At 51.1% G+C, this 26,375-nt stretch overlaps 1 protein-coding gene across 6 annotated transcripts; it reads right to left on the minus strand.

The window, feature by feature from the left end:
* Positions 1-1,691: 1,691 nt before the first annotated feature.
* Positions 1,692-22,892, minus strand: SCAMP4 (secretory carrier membrane protein 4). 6 transcript variants are annotated; one of them, XM_050986051.1, is made up of 9 exons: positions 22,781-22,877; positions 18,958-19,145; positions 17,176-17,246; positions 16,731-16,784; positions 13,810-13,938; positions 9,990-10,146; positions 6,963-7,064; positions 5,659-5,776; positions 1,692-4,636 (listed from the first exon to the last, which is right to left on the minus strand). In XM_050986051.1, the coding sequence occupies exons 4-9, from the start codon at positions 16,735-16,737 to the stop codon at positions 4,460-4,462; spliced, it is 690 nt and encodes a 229-aa protein (XP_050842008.1). In that variant the 5' UTR covers positions 16,738-16,784; positions 17,176-17,246; positions 18,958-19,145; positions 22,781-22,877; the 3' UTR covers positions 1,692-4,459. The 6 variants fall into 6 exon arrangements, with proteins under 6 accessions (XP_050842008.1, XP_050842009.1, XP_009095095.1 ...); XM_050986052.1 differs by having other exon boundaries at positions 16,731-16,787; XM_009096847.4 differs by lacking the exon at positions 18,958-19,145 and having other exon boundaries at positions 22,781-22,892.
* Between the last annotated feature and the right edge of the window lie 3,483 nt (positions 22,893-26,375).

The following is a 26,375-nucleotide window of genomic DNA, read 5'->3' on the forward strand; positions in this document are numbered from 1 at the left end:
TCCAGCCAGGAGCCCTGGCCCTCTCCTGTGGGCACCAGACAGTTTGGGCTCATTCACAAGCAGACAACACAAAGAGATCACTGGGAGTGCACGGGAGAATGAGGAATGCTCCAGGGTGGGTGGCAGCTGGAACTGCAGAGGGACAGAAACACAGCAAGAACCAGAGAAAAGGAAAAGCCAGACCCTCACAGAGCCCTGCACACCCTGGTGCCAGCAATTCAGAGGTTTTGGGAGCTCCTCAGGGTAGGGGGCTGAGCTTGGCTGCACAAGCACCCCCATTCCTGACAAACCCTGCCTGATCCTCTTGCAGCAGAGGCAAAAAAAATCCCCTCATTCCAAGTGCCAAAGTCCTGCTCAAGCAACAGCTGGAGCAGGAGCTTAAAATGTGCCTCATGCTCAGATTCTGAGGCCCTGGAGCAAGAATTTGAGGAAAATCCAATTCATCCTGATGCTCAACACATCAGGGCACAGCAGCAGCTGTAGGGAACCACTGTCAGAGAGAGAAGGATAGTGAGGGCCAGGCAGGGAGAGCCTGGCACAGGGCTTTGGAGACAGGGAGGACACTGAGATCAGCAGATGTCACATCAACAGCTGTGAGGGAAATGGCTCTTCTAGGATTAAATATCTGCCATGGAGTGGAGCTGGGGAATGACACCACAACATGGTGATTTCCATATTCCCACCTGGAATGCTGTGTCCAACTCTAGGGCCCCCACACAGGAAAGATGTGGACCTGTGGGAATGAGTCCAGGGGAGCCACAGAGGTGCTGTAAGGGCTGGAGCCCCTCTGCTCTGTGGGCAGGCTGGGAGAGCTGGGGGTGCTCACCTGGACAAGAGAAGGCTCCAGGGAGAGTTCAGAGCCCCTGGCAGGGCCTGAAGGGGCTCCAGGAGAGCTGGAGAGGGACTGGGGACAAGGCCTGGAGGGACAGGAGCCAGGGAATGGCTCCCACTGCCAGAGGGCAGGGCTGGATGGGATCTTGGGCAGGAATTGTTCCCTGGCAGGGTGGGCAGGCCCTGGCCCAGGGTGCCCAGAGCAGCTGGGGCAGCCCCTGGATCCCTGGCAGTGCCCAAGGCCAGGCTGGACACTGGGGCTTGTAGAAACCTGGAATAACCATGGGAGGTGTCTCTGCCCATGGCAGGGGTGGGTGGGGGGGGGGGGAGAAATGGGATGAGCTTTAAAGGTCCCTTCCAACACAAATATTCTGGGATTCTGTGATAGCTTTGGAAGAACATTTTGGGCAATAAATTCAGCCACATGCTAAAGGGATTCAACTCACCTTCACTGTCCAAGCCCATTTACTCCAGGGGCAAGGGTCTCTCCTTCCAGGCAATAACCGGAGAAGGCAGACACCAGCACTGCCAGGGGCTCCCTGCACTATGGAAAGGCCACAAAAATGACCCCAGTGTTGCTCCTGGGTTGCTCCACACCTCTGCTCTCCAATCCCATTGTTAGAAGATGGGAACAATGGCAGCACCTTTGGTCAAAGCTGCATCTCTTAGAGTACAAACCACAACAAGCCACTCACAGCAGTCCCCAGCACAGAGGATGAGCCTCATCCATCAATGTGCTGTTCTTTCACAGAGAAAACAACATGCAGTGGGAGACTTTGGAGGAACATAGAGAATTTGCCATTTCCCTCTGCCAGATAACTCTGGTTACCTAGGAACAGACACTTCTCTGATGCGGCCAGTTCTCCTCATCAAGCACAGGATGAGCATTTATTGTCTTGTGATCAGGAGAAAAACACAAACAAAACCCAGAGCTCCACAGGTGACATGAAACATCACACACAGACACGCCACGTGACGCCCGACCACACCAGGAGCCAGGGCCAGGTTAATGGTGTTAAGAACTTTTAGAAATCTAATAATGTAAACATTTAAAAACATACAGAGGAGTCCAAAAAAAAAAGAAAAAATTAAGCCATTTGTTCAGGCAGCGTGTTGGACTTTCTGGAATTACGGTTTCTGGCATTGAAGAGGAGGGAGGGGATGGGATGGAGTTCCCACCTGGAGGTGCATTGATCTCCACAGGGATCTCAGGCAGTGCAGGCTAACATGGTGTGATTTTGGTGTCCATCTTCAGCCATTCTGGTGGGCAGGCTCCCAGGCACCCCCTCTCCTTGCATCAAACATTTCCAGTGTGACTGAGGGTGGGTGCTTCAACACAGCCCCCAGATTCTCCAAGGGGAAAATCCCAAAGAGAAGAAGGATGTGGATCCCCCAGCAACGCTTCTTCTCTTGGTTCCTTCAAAACCTCCAACTTGACACACTGAAATGGGGCAGGTATCAGATGGTTTTGAAGAATTTTGGCAAGAGGATGGCAAAGGGCAGGACTGAGGAACACAGGTGCACCATTTCCTGGCTCCCAGGTGTGGCCAGTCCCACCTTCAGCCCTCACCCCGTCGTGCATCCATCGTATTTCCAGGGAGTCAACGCCAGGCAGTTCTTTCATCATTCCAATGGCAAGCGACAAAGAACACTTAAAATTACACTTGACACTAGACAAAGGCACCTAAAAGCTTCACAATGCCATCAGGTCATGTTCTGTTCAGAAGGCTCCAAGAGCTCATCCTCCCAAGCACATTGCACACTCTCCAGGAAAAACCCCTGGTGTTGGGAGCACATTCCACGTCCCAGAGCCAGCGCAGGGTTGCTCCTGCAGCAGGGGTCAGTGTGGCTGTAAACGGAAATTTGGGGAAATCTGGGGTTGCTTTTGCTTTGGCCCTGGTAACACAGGGGTCATGCAGACTCCAGACTGTGCTTCCCTCATTATTTACAGTGTGACACAGGACGAGTTAACAGGGAAACAGGGAATTCTGCAGGGGCAAGGGGGAAGCGGGAGCTCTCCTCTGTGAACCTTGATTTCATTAGATAAGGCACATGTAGAGAAAAAATTTCAAAAGACCACTTGCAAATCAATTCCACCTAGCTAGGACCATGTCCCTGTCCCTTTCAAGGAGCCAGTTTTGTTTTCCAGTTGCTCAGTGTGAATTTGGGAATTTGGAATAACCCCATCAACAGCCTGCCAAGGCAGCGGGCTCCGGGTCAGATCCCTGGGGTGCCCAACCCCTCCTAGGTCTCCCAAATGGAGCACTCTGGATCATTGGCCAAAACTTTGAGAGCCAAAGACTTGGAACAGTCACTCCCTATAAAAAATTGCGAGCTGACCTCCCAGTTTGGACAGGTTTAAAAAAAAATTCACAGCAGGCTGAGGGGAAAGAGGAAACCGCAGCCTTTGCTGCCTGGATCGCTGTAGGACACAGGGAATCGGAAGGCTCAGGCACAGAATGGAGATGAATGACAAGGTGGAGGATAATCTCAGGGAAAACAATCCCTCTCAACAGCTTCATCCTCCCTTCAGCTGATCACTGGAGAAAGGCAGGAATCTCTCTCTCATGGGAGTCCTGCCAGCCACAGAGCCAACAGCAGCCATGAGGACCAACAAGCTTCCCTTGGTCTCCCAGACCCCACTGTAATATCTGGAGTTCAGCTACACCAGCAGAAGGCAGAATTAAACTATTCATTGTAACAGAAGCATTTCCAAACCACACTGGGGCTCCAGCACTGAGACCAATCATTATCTTGCATCCAGCACAAAACCTGGCTGGAAGTTACATGGTGGGGAAATCTCGTGCCGAGTCCCTGTACCAGGGTGAACATCACCAAGGCCCAGTGTCAGCTCTTCACTGGTTTCCACTGGGCTTTGATTCTGGCTTTAGCAAACAATCATAAACCCAAGGAGACGAATCTGCACCTTTGGAACACACAGATCCAGCAAGAGGTTTTGGCAGCAGGGAAAGCAAGAGCTGTAGCATCACAGCAGTCTGAGCCAGGCAAAGGAGGACTTGTGGGGACTTCCCATCTGAAGACTCACCCAGGGCACCTCTGTTACCTGCAGGATCCTCCCACGGAGGGTGGAGCTTTCACAAACCACTTCAGGGTCACCAGTACCAAATAATTTAAATGCTGCATTTCCCTTAGAGTGAAAAATTCCACATTATTCATCCAGGAGAGTAAACACCAGTTGCTACTCATGCTCTGATTGCTTTTGCTACAGACGGCGTGGTGCTGTGCTGGGCATTCCATGGGAGCTGAGCAGGAGCAGGGGCAGGAGCAGCTGAGGGAGTGTTGCCATCGTGGGGAAGCTGAGCCTTTTCCAGGGATGGTCAGGAGACGATTCCCTCAAGCAAGGGCAGTGAAAGGTTTGTTCTCAGTCTGCAACGAGGCAAATACTGGTGACTCAAGGCAAACAAAAAGCTTTCTGCCATGGCCGTGCAGTGCAGTGGAGGTGGGAAGGGCTGAGAGCACAGAAACTCCTCAGGGATCAGGAGACAAGAACCAGGAAGGTCCTCGAGATGAGTGGGGTGCTTGGGGGGGAATGCAAATGATCTTTTCCAAGAACAAGAATAAAAAGACCAAAAAGGAGAGACTCCAGGCAGTTTGCAGCTGTTGCTGCTTAAGGCCATTGATTTGCAGAGGGGTAGTTGGGCACTGTGGGATACTCTGGCAGGCTGTTCCCAGAAAAATTGCTGTACTGGGCCTCCCTGCTGGGAGGGTTCCTCCATGCGCCGCTGTTCCACTCATCTTGAGCCTTCTGGAAGCTTCCACCAGCCCCTCGGTAGATTTTATGTACCTAAGGGATAAAAGGGAGGACAAGAGGAGAGTCAGCACCAGGAGCCCAGAGCTGAGCCCCTGCTGAGCCACTTGGAACAGGATTTGTCTCTGTGAAGAGCTGCATTTCCGAGGAACAAAGCACAAGAAATGCAGTAATGCAGTCAAGAGAGGTGCAGATAGAGAATATCAACCCAATCCTTGAACACATTCCAGCTGTATGCCCACAATTCAGGTGGGGGATCCCACAGCAAGGCAGCCAGCCCAGACCAGGGGGTTGAAACCTCTCCAACAGAGTCCAACACCACTGCTGCCACAGAGCTTCTGTTCTCCCTGCCTGCCAAAGCTTTCCAGAGTCCTACAAATCCTTGTTTCTGCAGAGACCCAATTCCCACCCTGCCACCTGGTTCCCACTGCAGATGCTTCACCATTGACCATCCTAAGGAGCAGCAAATCATGGAATCACAGGATTGCTGAGGCTGGAGAAGACCTCCAAGACCACCAAGTCCAACCATTAGTCCAGCTCCACTCTCATGTTCATCACTAACCCACGTCCCCAGGGGCTACATCCACACATTTTTGGAACACTCCCAGGGATGATGATTCCACCATTACCCTGGGCAGCCTGTTCCAATGTTTTACAATCCTTTCTGTGAAAATAAATGTTTCCTAATATCCAATCCAAACCTCCCCCCTTCACAGAGCCTCAGGTTGCTTCACATCAAGCTTGCTTTGCATGACACAAAGCAACATCACCACATGACACCATGACAATTTCCAGCCTGAGCTGTCTTGTGCTGTCTAGCTTTGTCCTCCAGAAACTCTGAGAGACATCAACTGACTGCACTGTGCAACCTTTCAAAGCAGTGATGGCTTGTGGTGGCTGCTGAGCTGCCTCTTCACATTATTGTGATACACAGCAGGGATTCTCCAGGGCAGAGATCTGAAGAATCCCAGAATGGTTTGGGATGGAAGGGACCTTAAAACTCATCTCATTCTGCTCCCCTGCCATGGGCAGGGACACCTTCCATGAGCAGAACTTACCCTTATAATGCAGATGAGCATTGCGACCGCTGACATGGTGAACATGATGGCAGGGAACAGCATGAACACAGCAGCTGCCACACTGCTGCTGAAGAAGGTGATGGCTGCCAACCAGCCACTGCAAGAGACAGAAAAAGAGACACAATAACATTATAATCTGCTTTTCAAAGTGTCCTTGTTATCAGAAAAATTGTTTATGTGCTTAAGGCCCTGGCACAGGGTGCCCAGAGCAGCTCTGGCTGCCCCTGGATCTCTGGAAATGTCCAAGGCCAGGCTGGACAGGGCTTGGAGCACCCTGGGACAGTGGAAGGTGTCCCTGCCCATGGCAGAGAGTGGAATGGGATGGGATTTAAGGTCCTTTTCAACCCAAACCATTCTCTGTTTCTGTGATTCATAACCCAGAAATTTACAAGGCAGCTTTTAAGCTCTTGAAGATGAAATGAATAATGAAGACAATTGACAGAATTCAATGCAGGTATCTCCATGAGATCTCAACTCTCACTTGACAGCATCCCTCACTAATCCAGTCTGAGAGCCTTAAGGGACAGCGAGCTGTATGGAGTTTGAGAAGAGAAGACATATTCCCATTTGGTTGTGCATCTAGAGACCAGAATGGGATCAGGGAACACCAGGGTCCTGTGATTTACACTCCATCTCCATTCATTTCCTGGCAAAAACCAGGTGAGACATCAGCAATTCTGAAACCAGAGTGTTAAATGGAGTGCTAAGACTTTCCATTCCTTGTAGTTTCATCAGGAATTGCTCTCAAGTCTCTGCAGACAGGAAGTTAAAATGCCACACAATTATAACACAACCAGGGACAGAACTAACAAGCTCCCATTTATTTTAGGAGAACTCTCACAGTACTTGTCATAGGCCAACAATGAGTCACCACACTCAGCTCACCGTGTGCTGCCAACACTGAGGGCAATGCTGAGCCTGACACCGTAACAGAAATGGTGAAAGAAATGGACACTGAGGGAAGAGGCTACAGAGAGCAACCAGGTGAAGATCACAGAATGATCTGGGTTGGAAGGGACCTTAAAGGCCAGCCAGACCACAGGGGCAGGGACACCTTCCATTCGACCAGGTTGCTCCAAGTCCCATCCAGCTTGGCCTTGATTTCTGCCCAACACAGCAATGAAACCCGAACTGTGCACCCCAAGAGCAGACAGAGCTATGCCACTGGGGAAATCAGAAAGCTTCCTTCTCTCCACCTTGTACAGGCTCCCATCAGCCTCTCCAAGCCCATGGAAGCAGCCACAGCCCAGAGCTCCTGGGCCTGCTGGGACATTCCCACTTACCACGCTCCCCATCCAGAGAAGCCGATCGCCTGCAGGACCGTGAGGAGGAACTGCGCCCCAAAGATGAAGAAAAAGGCCATGAAATTAAAGGAACTGTCTGACCTGTGGAGGAAGAAAGGAGGTCAGGGGAGCACTGGCACCTTGTGCTGTTCCACACCCGTGTCTGACCCCACCACCACATTCAAACCCTCCCCAGTGGTGACTCCAGAGGGTTCCCTCCATGGCTGTGTGCTGGGAGGCTTCTCCCCTTCCCTGGCAGTGAGAGCACACAGCTCCATGACTCAGCAGCACAGATTGTCTCCCAATAATTTGGCTCTTGCAGTCGCCCTCCCCAAGGAATTGCACGTATGATGACACACAGGAGAGGCTGAGGGACACGAGTCTCCTACACACAGAGTCTGAATCATTCTCTGACCGAATGTCAGCCCAGCCTGACACCTGCCCAGCTCTGCCCTAGCAAGGAGGCATGCAGGAGTCTGATGCTGGCAGGCAGAGCTTGTCCATACACTAGAAATGACCACTGAGCAGGAAAATTCCAGCTGGGAATGTCTCAGTGTCTGCTTTCCCACACCCATGGTAAATAATCCAGCACTGGGACATCACAGGAGGGAAAACAGCCATGAGAGAGGTGGGTGGTACCCTGAAAGCAGAAGCACACTTCCCATCTCTGCAGGCTCCCCATCCTCAGGATGTACAGATGAGGTCCTTGAGTTTATGCAGGTACAATAATTAGCATGAAAATGACCCCAAGCAAGATGCTGACCTGAGACATTCACAGTCCCTGTCGTGGGTGCACTGGGACCTGGCACTGCCTTGCCCAAGTCTGGGCTCTGCCACAACACATCTTCATGCCATCAACCAGCCACATCAGAGACATCTGAAGTTCCTCAAACTATCATTTTTAATGATACAAATGATTCCTGTACTCCAAGGAACTCAAAGGGCCAATGATTTATCTACAGATCTACAAAAAACCCTTCAGGTGCTTGTGAAGCAGTTTGGTACAAAGGAGAGTTAAGAAAAGAGCTCCAATCACTGCCAGCTCCTGCTTAATCCCTGAAAGTATTAAATGCTTATAATTTTAATTATTTTTATGATGCTGATAGTTGTTAGTTTTAGAATTCTAGCCCCTGATGCCTTGGGAGGAGATGAGGGAGGTAAGGCATGTTGAGAAGCCTCCAGCCAGACCCACGCTGCTCAGAGCTGCCCGTGTTGGTCTGGGTGTATGTCACAGACGGTGGCTCTGGAAGATTTGTTATCCTTGAGTATGCTCACAATCCCACCCTTCAAATACCACCTCAGAGTACAGCATTGAGAAAGGAATACTTTAGGCAGGGCCTGCTGACAGTGGTGCCTGTCAGAATCCAATTAACAAGGATTAGGCTCTAGGCTGAGCCTTCAAACAGACTCTTGCAACTCCGACCTGAAGGGGCTGGAGGAGTCTTCATTTGAAAGGATCTGCAGGAATTAGTGGGGATACAGAGAAAAGGTGATTTCTCATCCAGCTTTCTGGTGCAGATTTGCTACAGCTTTGCCCTAGCACCAAAGCTCTGCAGCTAATTTAATTTGGGATGCAGAGGGATGAGGAAGGTTTTACAGAAGCATCCTCACAGGACAGGGTGCCTCCTCCAGGACAAGCAGGGCTGATTTTGCCTCTGCAATCACCACTTATGATCCCAACAGTGCTGCCCCTCCTCAGTGATTTCCAGCCCAACTGCTGTCCCAGGGGATGATCCCTGGGCTCCCCACTCTGTCCCTGGGGTCGAGTCTATTTTTAACTGCAAGTCTCTGCACACAGTAACCTCAGGGACCTCTCAGCATTCATTGCATAAACACATCCAAACAACGTTCAAGGAATAATGAGAAACGGCCCTTCTGGAGCCTGGGGGAGGTCAGCAGGGAGGAGTAATTTTTCTCAGACTTTAGAATGGAAATTCCTCTTTGAACAGAGCTCCAGCACTTGGAGGCCCTGGGGCTTCTGAGCTCAAGATGGGGACATACTCCAGCCCCACAGGACAAGAGTTCAGAGCTGGGATTTTCACGTCATTTGGAACTTTGAGACAAATCCAATCCTTCTCTTTTCCAGCAGAAATGACCCTCCCCTGTGCTCCAAGATGGCACTGGTGATTTAACAGCATCCAACATCCAGTGCCCAGTGCTGTGGGCACACAAAGCATCAGCTCAGAAGTGCATTTAAACAATTAATTTATCATGGGCTAGACAGGACCCACCTGTCACCTCCCATTTCCATCAGCTGCTTTTGCTGTCGTCCAAACCAGCTCATCACAGAGTCTGGTGAATAATCAAAATCCAGAGCATCCTACCAGGAACAGCTTTACCTTCAGAGGGCAACCCCCTGACTGGAGTGTGGGGTGTGGTGGTGGCCCTGGGCAGGCCTCTCCTTTCCCTGTGTCAGGCTGGAAACTGCTCAGGACCCTCCTAGCTCTGGCACGCTTTACACATTAATGTTTGAGTGATGCCTCGTGGTCCACAGCAAATGCAAATGATTATTAATTAAAGCAAAAATGTAGGATGGCTTTAAATATTTGTGGAGTTTCAGAAGGACTGACTCCAGGGAACTGCTTTTATCTAAAAAGCTAAGCAGACAAGCTCTCAAGTAGCTGGAGACAGGAATCAGAAGAGTTCTCAAAACTAATAATAGTCTTCCATCAAAATAAGCCTCAATGAAGCTTTACCAAATTAGTACCTATTTTAAAGCTGCACTGAGATGAGGGTGCTGCTAAGTTTGAGATATTTAAGTAAAATACGAATTTAACCCTCTCAGAAGTGCCAAACTGCTCACCTCTAATCTTATGTGACCCTCATAACCTATGACCCTATGTGTCCTGTATCTAGCATTTAGAAATAACCACATTCTTCATTTTGAAAGTAAACAAGACATTCAGACATGAGGTGCTGAACCTTCACCCCAGCCAGAGAGATCTTCCCCAGCAGCACTCCCCAGTAACAACTGAGGAAACCTCCAGAGGGAACTGCACCAGCAGCACCTCCTGGGCTGGTACTCACCGAAAGGCTTTGTAGGCAGGTCGGAACCAGCAGATGTAGCCACAGGGGCTGAAGAGGATGAGCCAGAGGATGGCCAGGCCAAAGTTGGCCCCAGAGCCTCCCCCGATCCACCAGGCCAGGCAGGCGATGAGGTTCACGGCCAGCGTGATGCAGTAAACTGGGGAGAGGGCACAGGAGAGAACAAGGGCTGGGGCACTTCCAGGATTTTGGGAGAAAAAGAAACAAAAGATAATGGCTGGAGCTGTGGGAGGGGGTTGGCATGGAGCTCAGGGCAAGGTTCCTCCCCCTGCGGGTGCTGGGCACTGCCCAGGCTCCCCAGGGAATGGCCCCGGCCCCAAGGCTGCCAGATCTCCAGGAGCATTTGGACAGCGCTCCCAGGGCTGCTCAGGGATTGTGGGGGTTTCCAGGTTAACACCAGGAGCTGGACTGATGGTCCTTGGGGATCCCTGCTAACTCAGGATACCCCAGGACTCTGTGAAGCCCCCAGGGTTACAGTGGGAAGGGTCCCTGGGGCAGCAGTGCAGCTGCCCTGAGCGAGGCACAGGCTCCTGTGTGACCTGGAGCTGGGAGCACAGGAACTTCCAGCTCCAGAGGGATCCTGCAGCACAGGGATGAGGGAATCTTTTACAACCTGTCAAAGCATGGAGAGCTTTGGTAGCAACTGATGTGACCAATAAAAGACTCAGGCCAGTGTTACTATGAATGATGAGCAAGGTCTAATTTCCATTTATAGCAAAACCCCTTTGTGAGAGGAGAGAGGGGTGACCCTAGCCCTGCCCCCACCTCTGAATGACTCTGTGCTTCTGGGGCTGCCTCAGGAGCCATCTCTGAGCCAGCTCAGTGCCTTGCAGGCTCTCTCTCTGCTTCCCTGGGCCTCTGAGGAAGGATATCAGCCTGGGGGCTTGGCAGTGCTGCCTTGAGCAAGGGAATAAACAAACTCCAATCAAGCTGAGAATATGGGACCACAGGGGTGGCTCAGAGGCTATTTCACATCCCTGTTCCTGTCACTTGGATAAAGAGGAACAGTTGACAAAGGCCCCCAGGGCACAGCAGTGCTGCACTAAGTAGTGGTATACAAAGGGATGCTGCTCCCCCATTTTCCTGGAGCTGACATCCCTGGAAAGGGGGGTCAGCCCCAAGCAGGGGCTCCCCACAGCTGTCCCTGCATCCCCCCAGGCTCTGTCAGGCTCAAAGAGGCCAATTTACAAGCTCCTGTTTTTGAAAACTAGTGGAGACTCTTCAAACCCTTTGTGGTAACCTGTATCAACAAGCACAGAGAAAGGAGGAGATGGAAGGTCCAAGCACCAAAGGCCCTCCAGCACAGCCTGGTGATGAACTCATGGTGACACTCTGGACCTTGGCCTCAGCTATTCAGGCAAAATCCAATCCCTGAATTTCTCTTCACCTGTGCCAAGGGAATGTGTCCTGCCCATGCCCCACTCCACCCCCTGCCATGGCTCTGCAGCTCATCTGCCCATCACTGCCTTGATCCTCCTCAGCACTGACCCACCTGCCTGCACACAGCCTGGGGGTCCTAAAGAACTGCAAGGTTTCATGGTCATAAAATCATACTGACAACACAGTCAGGGGAACAAAACCTATACCAGCTGCTACTTCTGACTTACACTTACTTCTGACTTACCTGAGAGTAAAATAAAATTTTGTTTTACTGCAAAGAAAATGTCGTCTAAGTAGCCAACAAAGCCTTGTACACAATGGTTTGGATGTGTCTTAATGTTGGGGGAAAGAATATTAGTTATTTAAATAATTAATTCTATGTATTTAAACAAACAGTTTGTAGATTCCCCATCCCTGGAAGTGTCCCAGGCCAGGCTGGACAGGCTTGGAGCAGCCTGGGATAGTGGAAGGTGTTCCTGCCCATGGTAGGGGGTGGCACTGGATGGGCTTTAAGGTCCTTCCAACCCAAACTATTCTGGGATTCCATGAATCAATGATATGTCATTTACACACCAATTACCTGTACTTCTCCAAATATTCATTTTCAGAAGCTATTTATTCTCCAAAAGTTACTTATTTTAAAATAGCCAACAAAACAACACCAAGCCAGGGGCATCTGCAAAGTTTTAAGGAACTTTTGGCTCTCCCTGTGCCTCAGGTTGGAGTTTGTTCTCCAGCAGTGGGAGCTCTGGTACAACCTTCCCCAAACCTCCCTCCACCTTAATCCAGTGCTCACATCCAATTAAAGTAATGAGCAATCACCCTTCCAGCAATGAGCTGTGTGTTTCTACTTTTCAAAACTGCCCTTTTCTTGTTTACCTTCTTCCCTTTACACATCTCCATCCAACCCACGCCAAAAAAATCAGGGAGACCCCCAAAGGAAGTGCACTGCAGATGGAAATGTGAAACTCCTGAGTGCAGGAGATGGAAATGTGAAACTCCTGGTGCAGATGGCAGCTCTCCTGGCCATGCCCAAATCCCTGGCTCTCCTCCAGCCTGCCATTAACTCGACTGAGGGACTCTTTGTTTTGGAGAGGGGAGGACAAAGGCGGCTTTACAGCTTTGACATCGCACCAGCGAGTCTGGAGGGACAGGCAGCTTCTTCAGGCAAGAAAATTACAGAGCTCATTGCAGCAGCTCCACATAACCAAAGAACAATGGAGCCATGGATTATGCCATTATTTATGCACACAAATCTCTCTCCTACACACATCCCGTGCATCTGGAATAAAAGCCACGCCACCAAATGCAGAGCTGGCAGAAAACAAGCTTTCCTTCAGTGAGAAGGGTAAAGAGGATGACAAGCATTTGGGGGAAAAAAAAAGATAAGCAAGGCAAAAAGATTCTTAATCTTGCAAAGCATTCCCTGTGGTTTCCTAGGCCTGCCACACTGATTTCATTCCTTGCAGAAGAATGGTCAATTTTCATTCCTGGTTCCTCAATGGCTGAGGCAAACAACAGGAGCCCAGGGCCTGGAGCTCTGCTCACACAGAGTATCAGCACATCAGCAGCTGTGACAGGATCAGCTCCCAACTCCAGCAGGATGTTTGGGGGCTCTGGAGAGCTAAGGGAGAGCCAGCAGGCAGCTAGAAGACACTGCTTCCATTGGGAAGGGAAATGGGGGGATAAGAGGGAATTCTGGCCTTTCTAGAGCGAGGTGGGGAGCCAGGTAGCAGCAAATGGGCCACATTTATTTTGTCTAAAATTCTCCTATTCCTCTTACTTTAGGGGAACTGGGAAATTCCTTAAGGTAGCTATTTTTGGGAGTTAAATAGGGTTTACAAAAAGGCTGGAGAGGGACTGGGGACAAGGCCTGGAGGGACAGGAGCCAGGGAATGGCTCCCACTGCCAGAGGGCAGGGCTGGATGGGATCTTGGGCAGGAATTGTTCCCTGGCAGGGTGGGCAGGCCCTGGCCCAGGGTGCCCAGAGCAGCTGGGGCTGCCCCTGGATCCCTGGCAGTGCCCAAGGCCAGGCTGGATGGGGTTTGGAACAGCCTGGGACAGTGGGAGGTGTCCCTGCCATGGCAGGGGTGGCACTGGGTGGGCTTTGAGGTCCCTTTCAGCCCAAACCAGTCTGGAATTCTATGATCATTTGACATCAATAAAGGTATCAAACATGGTCTGCTTTCTCCATCTTCAGAATTACTATTAAACTTTTCCAGCACTGATACCCTCATTTCTTCAAGACCCCTCAAGGATTCAAGGCACAGCAGCTTAAAATTCAGGTATAAAGTTATATTAGAGTATTCTAAGGGGGATCATTGCTCCTCATCAAAACTTTAAAGCACATTAGTCACTGAGATCTATGGGGTTTTACTACACAAATACCTTTTTCCAGCACAGGTGTTTTTATTCAACTTACAGATCCACACATGATAGATTCTCTTCACCAGGAACTGGTAATCGATGGGAATTTCATCAGCAAAATTCTGGTAGAAACATGGTTTCAGAGGGATAAACTTGGGGAGTGGTGGGAAGTTATTCACCTTTTCTGGAACACAGAACACAGATTTCAGCTGGGAGTAGAAATGTGTTATATCCTCCACACCTTCCCAACAGTGCTGCACGTTCATCCTCTCCCCAGACCACAAATATATTGGTTTTCTTCCTCAGCAGTGGACAGGACATTTGTTCTACTACACACAAGGCTGAGAGAGGGGAATAGGAATAGGCTAATAAACATCACATGGATTTAACACCTTTACACATCAGTGTGAAGCTGTGTGAAAAGTGCTGCAAGAAAAAAACAACTTTCAATAAGCTCCAGGATGAGCTTCCTCAGGAAGGGGGAGGTGGCAGCAATGTCAGGGGGAAACAGCTGCACAGAGGTGTTCAGTTACAAGCCTTCAGAAATCCACAGCAAGAGGAAAGAAAGGCTGGGGAGTGTCCAGACAAGCAGATTTACCTTCAGCCACCACCTTTGGGTAGGCAGGAGCATGTCCTGGCCAGGGGTCAGGCCTTAGGACCTGCTGTAGCCTAGGACAATCTAAGGAAGGGTGCCTGAAGGCATCCCCAAAGTGGAATTGTGTACCCAGGTACCATCCAGTTCATGGAAATAAGTCAGAGTTGGGAAGGAACTCCTGGAATTCCTGGCCCTGGCACAGGGTGCCCAGAGTAGCTGTGGCTGCCCCTGAATCCCTGGCAGTGTCCAAGGCCAGGCTGGAGGGGATTTGGGGTACCCTGGGACAGTGGAAGATGCCCCTGCCCATGGCAGGGGTGGCACTGGATGGGCTCTAAGGTCCCCTCCAACCCAAACCATTTTGTGATTCCATTATTCTGTGTCAGGGATGATCTTGTTTTGAAAACACACAAGATTTTTAATGGAAAAAGGGTAGAGGGTACATTCACATTTTTCCTGCAAGGTTAAGCCATAGGGGGGAAAAAAGCAAGGAAAAAAGAAAAGCTTTGCATTCAGAGACAATAAATCAGCAAATGCTGCCAAAAGCTATATGGTGGAGAAAACTCTACCTTGGGAAGAATTTCTGTTTTAAAATCAAGTCATTAAATGCCTAAATCCTCTGCTGCTGTCAGCTCCCAGATTTGTCTGTGTGTGCCTGGATGTGTGCTCCTACATGTTTGGGAATGTTTGCTCTTGCCTTCCAGAGCTGATTAAAGTTTGATTCCAGGGCATTGTGACTAATTGTCTCTAGCCTCCTTCAGCCCCAGTAAACAGAATTAAAAACAACCAGAGGAAGAGATGAAGAATGTCCTGGGAAAACCTCCAAATGGCACAGGAGACAAGAGGAAATGTCTGAACAAGAACTGTCAGCACAAGAGCTCCCCTTCCCTTCCCATTATCTCCGGCTGAGGAGACATTTTGCAGGAGCAGCTCCTCAGCTCTGTTTGAAGGTTGGCAGGGAAGAGCCTGGAGCTGCAGCCAGGCTTGAGGAAGGAAAAAGGCTTTCCCTCATGCATATTTTCACACAGAAAATATGGTGAGAACGCCCACTGGGAATACATCAGAAGCAGCTATGGAATAATGTCTGAAGTCACCAGCCCAATTTGACTTCTCCTGATAAAAACAAACATCAAGCCCTCCTCATCCATCCCCCTCAAACCCACTTTACATTCATTCAGATGCCCTCCAAGCTGGTTTGAGTTACTGGTTAACACCACTGCTGACTCCATCCCATGGAGAGCTGATGGCCCACGGATGCCTTCAAAGTCCACAGGATTTTGGACTCCTCTGCATTAATTTTTTGTTTGCTGTAAACACCTAATGGGATTTCTCCTGCACAGTGTGTCCCTGCAGCCTACAAAGGGATTTAGCAATGCTGGATCAAGGGAAAGGGAGGGGACACAGCTTTTAAAGCTGAAAGGACAGCTCTCTAGGGAAGCCAGGAAGACCAAGATTAATCAGCCACAGTAAAAGCAGATTCTCTAACATTTTTTTTTTTCTGAGGGATGAGGAAACTTTTGTTCTGTCCCTCTTCAACAGCTGAAGCTGCAGTTTGTTCCTTTGGTTCTGCTCTCTCCCATTTTCTGTCATGGACAGCAGAGCTGCTGCCAGCTCCCACGTGGTGGGGCCAAAACCAAGCAGCCACTGCAGTTTGTCATTTTTCAAGCTCATAAAATGATCCAAACACCCCCAGGATTGTTTGCTAGGTACACAAAGCTGGGGATTACACCTCTTCTCTGCTGCTGTCCAGCTGCTGCCCACCTCCTCCCACCCAGAGACCCTGCAGTTCCCAGCTGTTCTGGGTTACTTCTGAGATTACACAAAATAAATTACATTAAAATATCCCCTTTCATGTCTGACTGCAGAGCTTGGAGTGCTACAGTTCTCCCATCAAGGCTGGGATCAACACATCTGATCAGCAAATGCACCCCATGCTTTCAAAAACCAAACTGCATCACCCATGAGCAGCAGCTGGAGGCAAATTCCAGACTTCCTCTTATTTTAAAAAAGGTTGGAATTTTGTTACTAATTTCACTGCAAGTATAATTCAGATGGATTAATGTCAATAGCACAGCTAGGAACACTGTGGAAAGCCTCTGGAAAGAATGAATTATCTCATGTACTTTGTTTCTGAATAAATCCCACTCTCATAAAACTTTCAAGCAAGTCACACCTGAACCTTTATCACCTGAGCAGAAACCTCAGGTGACAGATCAGGCAGGACACAGCAGGAAAGTGAATGTGACCAAGAGAAGTAGCTGAAGAGCTTCAGGGATCACCAAGGTCTTGGGAAGGGACACAGGTTACATTCCTGACAGCCACCACAGCATCAAGAACAACTCTCTGAAACCACTCCCTACTGGCTGGAGCTGAGGTGCTCTTACCTGCCATTTCTAATACTTGTGTTCCCTGGTGAGGTTTCAGACAGAGCAATAGATCTGCTGGAGAAAAAACATCAGGTCAGCACATGCCACTGAGCAACACCCAGAGAACCTCCTGGAACTGGGAATGTTCCCAGTGTGTGACAAACACGAGCCCAGGGTTCCCACTCATGTCCATCACCCAGAGGAGGAAGGCTGGAGCCTCCCAAAAAGGATCCTGATTTCTCCTTGTGCAGAGGAAGCTCTGGCAGCAGCTCATTCAGCCACCTGGAAGGTTTGTTTCATCCAGCAGCAAACAAGAGTGCCCCTGGCACCCCCTGGCAAAGGCTGAGGATGCTCAGGGAGCCCCTGCCAGAACTCAGGACCTGCAGCTCCCAGGAGCAGGCACACAGGTCAGGGTGGGACCCAGCAGAGCTCATACATTGGAAAAGAAATGTGTAGAACTCACCAGACTTAATTCCTCATTTAGGTGTTGAGATGATTTGTTGACTCCTGGCTCTCTGTGGTGCTTCCCAGCTCCTGGAACAAACAGATAATCCCTGTTAGCTGGGCACTAAACTCCTGCTTAACAAAAATAATCAGCTGGAATCAAACCCATCACCCCTCGTTATTTTAGAAACTCTGCACAAATGCAGATTCATTCTTCCTGTTACCACACTGAGTGTGGCTGTAGCTCTGGCAGAAGCCAGTCCTGGGAAGTTTACCCAGCATGAGCTGTGTTGCTGATTTTGGCAGAGCTGATCCCACAGATGAAATACACAGAGAGGTCTTTGCTGAGTTTTAATTCCGCCCCTTCTTCCTTAAGGATAAAAACACCACGTGTCCCTACCTGCAAATCCCAGAATGGAAACACAGACCACACAAACCAACCCTGCAAACCAGCACTGTGGAGTCTGACAGAAATTAAGGCAGCCTAGACTAAAATTTGCCCCTAAAACCATCGACAGCAGCTGCAGCAGCAGTGGGGTCAGATCAGTACCCAAATCCCTCAGGATTTACAGCAGCTGGTTCTGCTGCACCTCAGGGCTGTTCTCAGGTAAGGTCTGGAGGCTGCAGAGTTTTGCACTGGCAAAACTCTGCAGCCTCCTTGGGTTGCTCTAACCCAGCCTGTGGAGACAACAGCACCTGGGGCTGTACCAGCAGCCTGCTCTTCCTCTGCAGAGATGTACAAGCTTAAATATGTTTGCACAGAGGAGAACATATTATTTTCCTGGACCAGTCTCTGGGAAGCCCCAGCATGGGGACAGGAGGCTCTGTCCCCATCCCTGCCACAGCTGAGGCCTCAGAGCTGTCCCTCAACACCAACACTGCCCAACACCATTTTGTAACTGATGATTTGGAAATGGGAGCCTTTTGCTTTGCAGTTTTCAAATGGGTGAATAGAAAACAAAGGATGAAGATGGTTAAGAACAACATTAAAACTTCAACCCCCCTTCTGCAGCTGCTCCCAGCTGAGATCTGGGAATTTCAGGGGGAGAACAAATGGCCCATGAAACACCAGCTACACTAAAGCACTAAGAGAGAGGAATCATTTACTGAAGAATAAGCCTGCAAATAAACCTCTTCTTCTTCTTCAGAGGATTATTTAGCTACTGCACTTCAGTGTTGGTGTCCTACAGCTGCAGAGAGGTGTTTGTCCACTGGAAAAAGGATCAGAAGCAAAGACTGAGGGGGACATTCCTGCCTTGACAGAGCCAGACAATGGGTTTCCTGCAATGGCCAAACAATGGTTTTCCTGTGCCCTCCTCTCAAGGAGACCTGTGGTGCTGTGAAGAAGTTTTAACTTAAATAAATAAATAAAACCCCCAGACAAAGCAGCATTCTGGTGAAGCACCCCCTTCCATAGAAAGATGTGGTTTGGATCCACAAAGCAGCATTAAGAACAATTCTTTCAGCAAGGACAGCACACATGGCCATGTTTTACACTGAGTAATCACTTCCTGAGATGTGCTGACCTTCCCAGCTCCTGGTAAAAGGAGAGAGCTTCTTCCCAAGAATTTCCTCCCAATATCCAGTCTAACCCTGCCCTCTGTCAGTTTGAAGCCATTCCCCCTTGTTCCTTCACAACACCCTCTTATAAACAGTCCTTCTCCAATGTGTAAATCAGATCTCTATTCACCTGGATATTTTCAGTTTAATTGGGAATAGGTGAAGCCCAACACCCTGCACCCACTGCAGAGATTTTCTTCATCTCTAACCCACTGCTTGGGAAGGGAGGAAAATCCCTCACATGCTAAGGAAAGTCTGGTGTGAAGTGAACTTCCTTTTTCCACCGTGCTCATCCATGGTCAATGAATAACTCTCAAGTTCACAGTCCAATGCACATGACTCAGGAGTCCACTGGAGACACTTGGAGCTTTTCTTCACCAGGATCTTGCAGACAAAATGCCCAGTGTCAGGTCCAGGGACACCACTTCCCTTTCAAACCAAGACACAAACACAAGCAGTGCTGTTTTTCCAGGCAGACAACAACACTATTCCTTTGGTGGTGACAGTGTGAAACACTGCACCACCTCAGATTAGGGAAAATGTTGTGAAGGAATTCCTGTGGGAATCTGCTTTGAGGCACATTTTGAGTATCACAAAATCCTGGAATATCCTGAGTAGGAAGGGACCCACAGGTCCATCAGCCCAGCCCCTGTCCCTGCACAGCCACCCCAACACCCCCACCCTGAGCAGCCCTGAGAGCTCCTGCAGCTCTGGCAGCCTTGGGACCATTCCCTGGGGAGCCTGGGCAGTGCCCAGCACCCTCGGGGGGAAGAACCTTGCCCTGAGCTCCATGCCAAGCCCTGGCCCAGCTCCAGCCCTTCCTGGCCCCCCGTCCCTGTCCTAGAGCTCAGCTTCTGTCCCTGTGCCTCCCCTGGGGAGGAGCTGCAGCCCCCCAGGAGCCTCCCCTCAGTCTCCTGTGCTCCAGCTGAAGGAGCCAAGTGCCCTCAGCTGCTCCTCAGCCCCTTCCCCAGCTCTGTGTCCCTCCTTTGGGCACTCTCCACCAGCTTTGGATCCTTCTGATCTTGTGGTGCCCAAAGTGCCCCCAGCCCTGGAGGTGAGGCTGCCCCAGGGCAGAGCAGAGTGGGACAATCCAATCCCTCCCTGGGCCTGGTGCCCCCCAGGACAGGGTGGCCCTTTGGGCTGCCAGGACACAGCAGTGACTCAGATCCAACTTGCCACTGACCAGGACCCCCAGGTCCCCTCCCACAGCACTGCTCTCCAGCCTCTCATTCCCAGTCTGTCCCAGGGCTGCCCCGTCCCAGGCCAGGATCTGACACTTGCCCTTGTCACTTGTCACATGGCTGGGGGTGGGTCAGCCCCCATTTGCCAGGGACTCTCTGTGGGGTCTCTCTGCCTTCCAGCACCTCCTCCCAGTTTGGTATCCCCAACATTCCTGCTACTGCAAATGCTACTCCTCAGTCCCCTGCTTTATTCTTTATTCCCGTGCCCATACCAAGTAGTTTTTAAAGTTTGTTATTTCTCCCTGCTGTTTTCTCCACTATCACAGAAAGGTGGCAAAGAACAAGCAAAGGCCAGGCCAGAAGAGGAGCAATGACAGAGAGGTGGGAGAGCTGAATTCATTCCTGCTTCGCCATAAACCCACAAAGTGACCTGGAGCATGTCCCCAGGACCAGATTCACAGGACACTGGCTCCTCTTGTGCCCTGCAGATGTCCCAGCCAATCTCAGAAGAGCCCAATATCCCAAGCTCTCCATCCAACAGATCCCTCAGTTTCTGAATCCTTCCTTTAGGATATTTTCTGTACTGCCTTTGTATTTTCATTCTGATTTGATGACTCTGCTCCCAGGGAACAAATGACAGGACAAGAGGAAATGGCCTCAAGTTGTGCCAGAAGAGGCTCAGGTTGGACATCAGGAGAGGGTGGTCAGGGGGGCAGGGGCTGCCTAGGGAGGTTTGGAGTCTCCATCCCTGGAGGTGTCCAAGGAAGGCCTGGATGTGGCACTCAGTGCACTGGGCTGGGGACAAGGTGGGGATGGAGCACAGGATGGACTTGATGACCTTGGAGGCCTTTTCCATCTTTAAGGATTCTGACTCTGCTCTGCAGCGAGGCCAAGAGCTTCCACACAATCCTGCACTCCAGGACTTCACCCAGGGCATTTGCCAAGAGCACACAGAGGGGCAGGACCCCAGCACAGAGCAGAACTGTCCACACTCCCTCATCAACAGGGATTTAACAACGGGAACGCGAGCAGAATGAGGAACCTGGGCACAACACACAATCCTGACAGTGCTTCAAGCTGAGCCTGTGGAGAGGACAACCAGGCTTTCAGAACCCACCCTGAGCCAGCAGACCCCAGACCTTTGAGAGGAGCCTAAAAGGAACGAGACCCCCACAGGGATCCTGGAGATGTGGGTTTGAAATCAGCCAGCTCAGCAGAGAATCAGTGCAGCCTCTGCTGCTCCCAACACAAGCAAACACCCTTCACATGATCTCTCCAGTTGAATTAAAGAGAAAGTGGTGGTTCTACACTGGTTTCAAGGCAAAAGGCTGGGTTTGAGCCTCTTCCAGATGCCCAGCTCTCACCAGGAACTGCTCAGAGAGCCCAAGGCAGCAGCAGCCACTCCAAAACAATCAGCTCAGCACTATAAACCCAGAGCTGACACAGCCTGGCTTTGGCAGTGCTTCCTCTCCCTGACACACCCCCAGCCCTCCCAGGGTGGGACACTGTCCCTGCAGTGACACAACCAGCCAAAAAATAACTCCAAAAGCCACCCAGCACAACCAGGGAGAAGGGGGAAACTGTATGGCAGCAGTGCCCTGAGAAAAGGAGCAGGGGACAGTGAAGTTACAAGAGTTATCCCCCTCCCCACATCATTCCAGGAGGCTCGTGGGGGCTCCTGGCTATACAGGGGCTTCTGCTGCCCCATCTCCCCCCAGCCTGGAGCTGGGGGCACAGCAGATGTGGAAGCAATTCCCCTCAGGGCTCCTCCAGCCTGTTTACACAGCCCTGTGCTGCCTCAGCAGGAGCCTTAATTTGCCTATGCAAAAGCCACAGCAGACAAATATTGATTTTGGTACAACCACATCCAGAAGTGAAGCATGGCTGCTCAGGAACAGAAGCTCAGACGGCTCAAGAAGGCAGAAAGCACAGAAACACCCGTGCTTAGGACACCAGCCTGTTCCACCCCTTGTCACCTGCTCAGACTGGGCTCACACAGAAGAACTGGACTGCAGACAGCAGCAAAAATACTAATTAGCCCAGAATAACACTGAAACGCAGAAAAATCAATCCACCAATTACTTAATTTCTAACCCACTGCTCTCCTCATCACAGGGTTTCTTGAGAGAGTTACAAAACGCTGAGACCAGAAATTAGAAGGGGAAATCAGAAGGGGAAATAAAACTACGACATCCAGGTGCTGTCTGTCGAGGGCAACACACACATCTGCGGTACCCGAACCACACAGATCAGCGAGGTTCACCCTCAGAACCCCTGGAGTCAGGAACCTCCCCGGCGGGAGCGGGGCCGCTGGGCCACCCTGTCCCCTCTGTGTCCCCAGGGCCAAGCCGGGAAGGAGGCGATTCCCGGGAGCCCTCGGCAATGAACGGAGCCGGCAGCCCCTGGGGGGGGCACACGGGACCCGGCCCGGCTCCTCCCGCCCGCTGCCCCCGATAGCGGCTCCCGGCGGGGCTGGCCCCGATCCCTCCCGCCCGGGCTGGCCCCGATTCCCCCACAGCCACAGCCGGCCCGTCCCCCCGGACCTGTCCCCGATACCGCCCCGAGCCCAGCCCCCGGAGCTGCCCCGGGACCCCTCCCCGGGCTCAGTGAGTGTTACCGCCCTCCACGGCCCCGAGACCACCCGCGACCCCTCCGGACCCCCAGCTCCCCCCGCTCCCGGGCCCCCGTCCCTCCTCCGTGGCCCCCTGCCCCCTCATCCCGCAGCTCCCCCTCCCCGGGCACTCCCCCGACCCTCAGCTCCCCCTCCCGGCCCCCGGCTCCCCCCAGCCGTGCTTCCCCTCCCCGATCCCCGTCTCCTCCATCCCTCCGCCCATGTCGCCCCCGGCCCGCCCGCTGCCCCCAGCCCGATTCCCCCGCGCCCACCTCAGCGAGCGCCCGGTCCCGCTCCCCCTGGGCCGCCGCGGGGCGCGCTGGGAAACTGAGTCCCGCCAGTAGCCGCCCCTGCTGCGCGCCTCGCGCTATGAACTACAACTCCCAGCGTGCCTCGCGGCGAACACCCACCGCTGTCATGTGAGAGGCAGGGCGGAGGGGAGGGGCGGTGGCGCGGGACGGCAGCCGGGAGGGACAGAATTGTCCTAAGTACCGGGACCGACCCTCCCTGGGGGAGCTGCTCCGGGGGCCGGAACGTGGCGGGAGAGCGGGAATGTGCCCCGGGAGGGGAGAGGGCTCCAGAGACACCTCAGAGCCCCTGCAGGGCCTGAAGGAGCTCCAGGGGAGCTGGAGAGGGACTGGGGACAAGGCCTGGAGGGACAGGAGCCAGGGAATGGCTCCCACTGCCAGAGGGCAGGGCTGGATGGGATCTTGGGCAGGAATTGTTCCCTGGCAGGGTGGGCAGGCCCTGGCCCAGGGTGCCCAGAGCAGCTGGGGCTGCCCCTGGATCCCTGGCAGTGCCCAAGGCCAGGCTGGACAGGGCTGGGAGCAGCCTGGGACAGTGGGAGGTGTCCCTGCCATGGCAGGGGTGGCACTGGATGGGCTTTGAGGTCCCTCCCACCCAAACCAGTCTGGGTCTCTGGTACAGCTCGGTCCTGAGAGCACAGAAGAAATTAAATTTTTTCCAATTCAAGACTTTGAAGTCTTCATTTTCAGTCTCACTCTTTGCTAAAATTTAAAATCACTATTTCTAACGTTATTAACATTATTGTTTGTGGGTTTTTTTCCTTTCTTTTTCTTTTTTTTTTCTTTTACATTTTTAACTTTGTAAAACAGACTTTATTTTCTTACTGTAAATTTTGTGCCATATACATCGATGTACCCACAGAACCCACCTCAGTAAAAAGGTTGACATCCATACATCCATGCACTACATTACTTTTTATTTAATGCCAAGAAAAATTCCAACAGTTTTGTCCTTAAATTAGTATTTCTTCCTCCCCCTGCCCTCCCTTCCTAAGCTGCCTGGTCTAAAAGAGGAATTTTATTTTGTTTATTTAATTTTTTTTCTAGTCCTTTCTAGCCTGAACACTTATAGAGCTCCTTAAGTCCTTATTTTCACCACATTAGACTCCTTAATATAGCAGGGATCCCTCTCCAAGGTCTCAGCTCTGCAAATCCTATTAATTCGGGTGTATAAAACCCCAGCTGGACTTTAGCAGACATTTCCAATCTCTGGGGCCGTGCTTTCTGTCACTGCCAGCTCCAGGGAGCGGCTCAGCCTCATCCCTAAAATTCGCCCTAAAATTTCCCCAACCCCTCCGAGCTGCCCTGGGATCCTTGCGGTGCTCGACACGCAGGGAGATTTTGGGTGCGAACCAGCAGAGGTCACTCGGCCCCAGTGAATCCAGCGCTGCTGGACCAGTGAACCAGGGAGCGATACTGGGGACAGCGCCCGGGCCACCCCAGACTCCTGTCCCCTGTCCCATGGCATCCGCCCCTCCTGACCCCCGACTTCAGCTCTGAAACCTCCCTGGCAATTCCCAGCTTCTCCCTTGGAGCTGTTTTCCCTAAGCATTTTTTTAAATGTTTAAAGCCATGCTTTAATTTTATTATTTTTTTTTCTCGAAATACACCAAAGAAACAGGATTTTCTGGGAGGGAGAAAAAAAGACACATCTTTTTAAAAATGAAAGCCAAAATGGCAGTGTACAGCAATCCAAGGGTCTGGAGCTCCCACATGGGAGCTATATATATAATATACAATATATAATATATATTATACAATATATAAAATATACAATATATATTATATAATATATAATGTATTATATATTACATATAATGAATTATATATAATGTTATATAAAATATATAATATATAATTTGTAATATATTATATATTGTATTGTATGTTATATATCTTTTATATCTATTATATATTATATCTATTATATATAATATGTTATATGTTAGATGTTATATATAATATATAATACATTAAATTGCATTTTAAAATTTTATTTTATATATATATTCCCTAGACACCCCAGGGAGCCCCCAAGGTGGGTGATGGCCTTTCCCAGCACCTCCCCAAGCTGTGCCCTGCTTTGCCCAGGGTTTATCCTGAGCCCCAGATGGGTGGGAAGGAGGAGGAGCCCTGTTGTCCCCTGGGAATGGCCCAGGGCAGCGCTGGGAGGTGGCATTGCCTGACCCTGCTGCTCCAATGATCCTTTTTGTTATTTCCCTCTGCCCCACAGCTCCTGGGCAGCCCAGCTGTGTGCTGGGGGACGCAGCTCTGATCTGTCCACCAGGGAATGGACACCCAGGTGAGGTTCACAGGGGAAGCAGAAGGAAACCAGGATGTGTCTTCACACCCAGAGATCCCTTTGCCCTGTGTGCACTCAGAGCAGAGATTCAAAGACTCCTGGAATATTCTGAGTTAGCAGGGACCCTCAGGGATCAAATCCAGCCCCTGGCCCTGCACAGACCCCCAACACCCCCACCCTGGCACAGGGCTCTGTCAGGGAGGTGCTGGGAGCACAAACCCTGAGAGGAACCCCTGAGGGAGCTGGGGGTGCTCAGCCTGGAGAAAAGGAGACTCAGGGGTGCCCTGATCACTCTGCAGCTCCTGAAAGGTGCCTGTGCTCAGCTGGGGCTGGGCTCTGTCTCCAGCAGCACTGACAGAACCAGAGCACACAGCCTCCAGCTGGGCCAAGGGAAATTCAGGTTGGGTATTAGGGAAAAATACAGGTTGGATATTAGGAAGTTGGTGAAATCCTATCCTGTAGGTAGGATATTAGGAAAAACTTAATTAGGATATTAGGAAAAAGTATAGGTTGGATATCAGGAAAAAGTTTTTTCCAGAAAGGTGATAAAGTTCTGGAATGGCTGCTGGGGAGGGGGTGCAGTCCCCATCCCTGGGGGTGTTTAACACAGCCTGGATGTGGCACTGGGTGCCAGGGGTCAGTTGGGGTGTTGGGGCTGGGCTGGACTCGATGAGCTTGGAGGTCTCTTCCAACCCAGTGATTCTGGAATTCTGTGAATCCTGTGAATTCTGTGTCCAAAGGCTCCTGGAGCTCTGGCAGCCTTGGGACCATTCCCTGGGGAGCCTGGGCAGTGCCCAGCACCCTCAGGGGGAAGAACCTTGCCCTGAGCTCCATGCCAAGCCCTGGCCCAGCTCCAGCCCTTCCTGGCCTCCTGTCCCAGAGCAGAGATTAGTGCCTGGCATCCTTGTTAAATCCAGGACATCCATGAACACCCATGTATAATTCCCTGGTATATCTGAGATGTTCTTTCCTTCCTAGGACTGGGAACTGCTTGAAAATGACTCCCAAATGCTCCTTGGCTTTCCCTGATTCCTCCCCACAGATGCCCCATCTTCCCAGACCTGTCTCCACTCTCCTGCCCCAAAATGTGTCCCTGGCAATGCCAGGTGCAGTCCCTGTCCCTCAGCTCAGGGGCTGCTCAAGCAGCATTCCCAGAGGAAGAACCTTCCCAGAGCTCTGCTCTTCCTTGGAGTGCCCAGCTGGAGGATGCAGAGGGGCTGGGAGGGGCTGCCAAGGGCTCCAAACCAACCCCACACCCAC

This window comes from Serinus canaria, chromosome 28 (assembly GCF_022539315.1).
Source record: "Serinus canaria isolate serCan28SL12 chromosome 28, serCan2020, whole genome shotgun sequence".
NCBI classification, from domain to species: Eukaryota; Metazoa; Chordata; class Aves; order Passeriformes; family Fringillidae; genus Serinus; species Serinus canaria.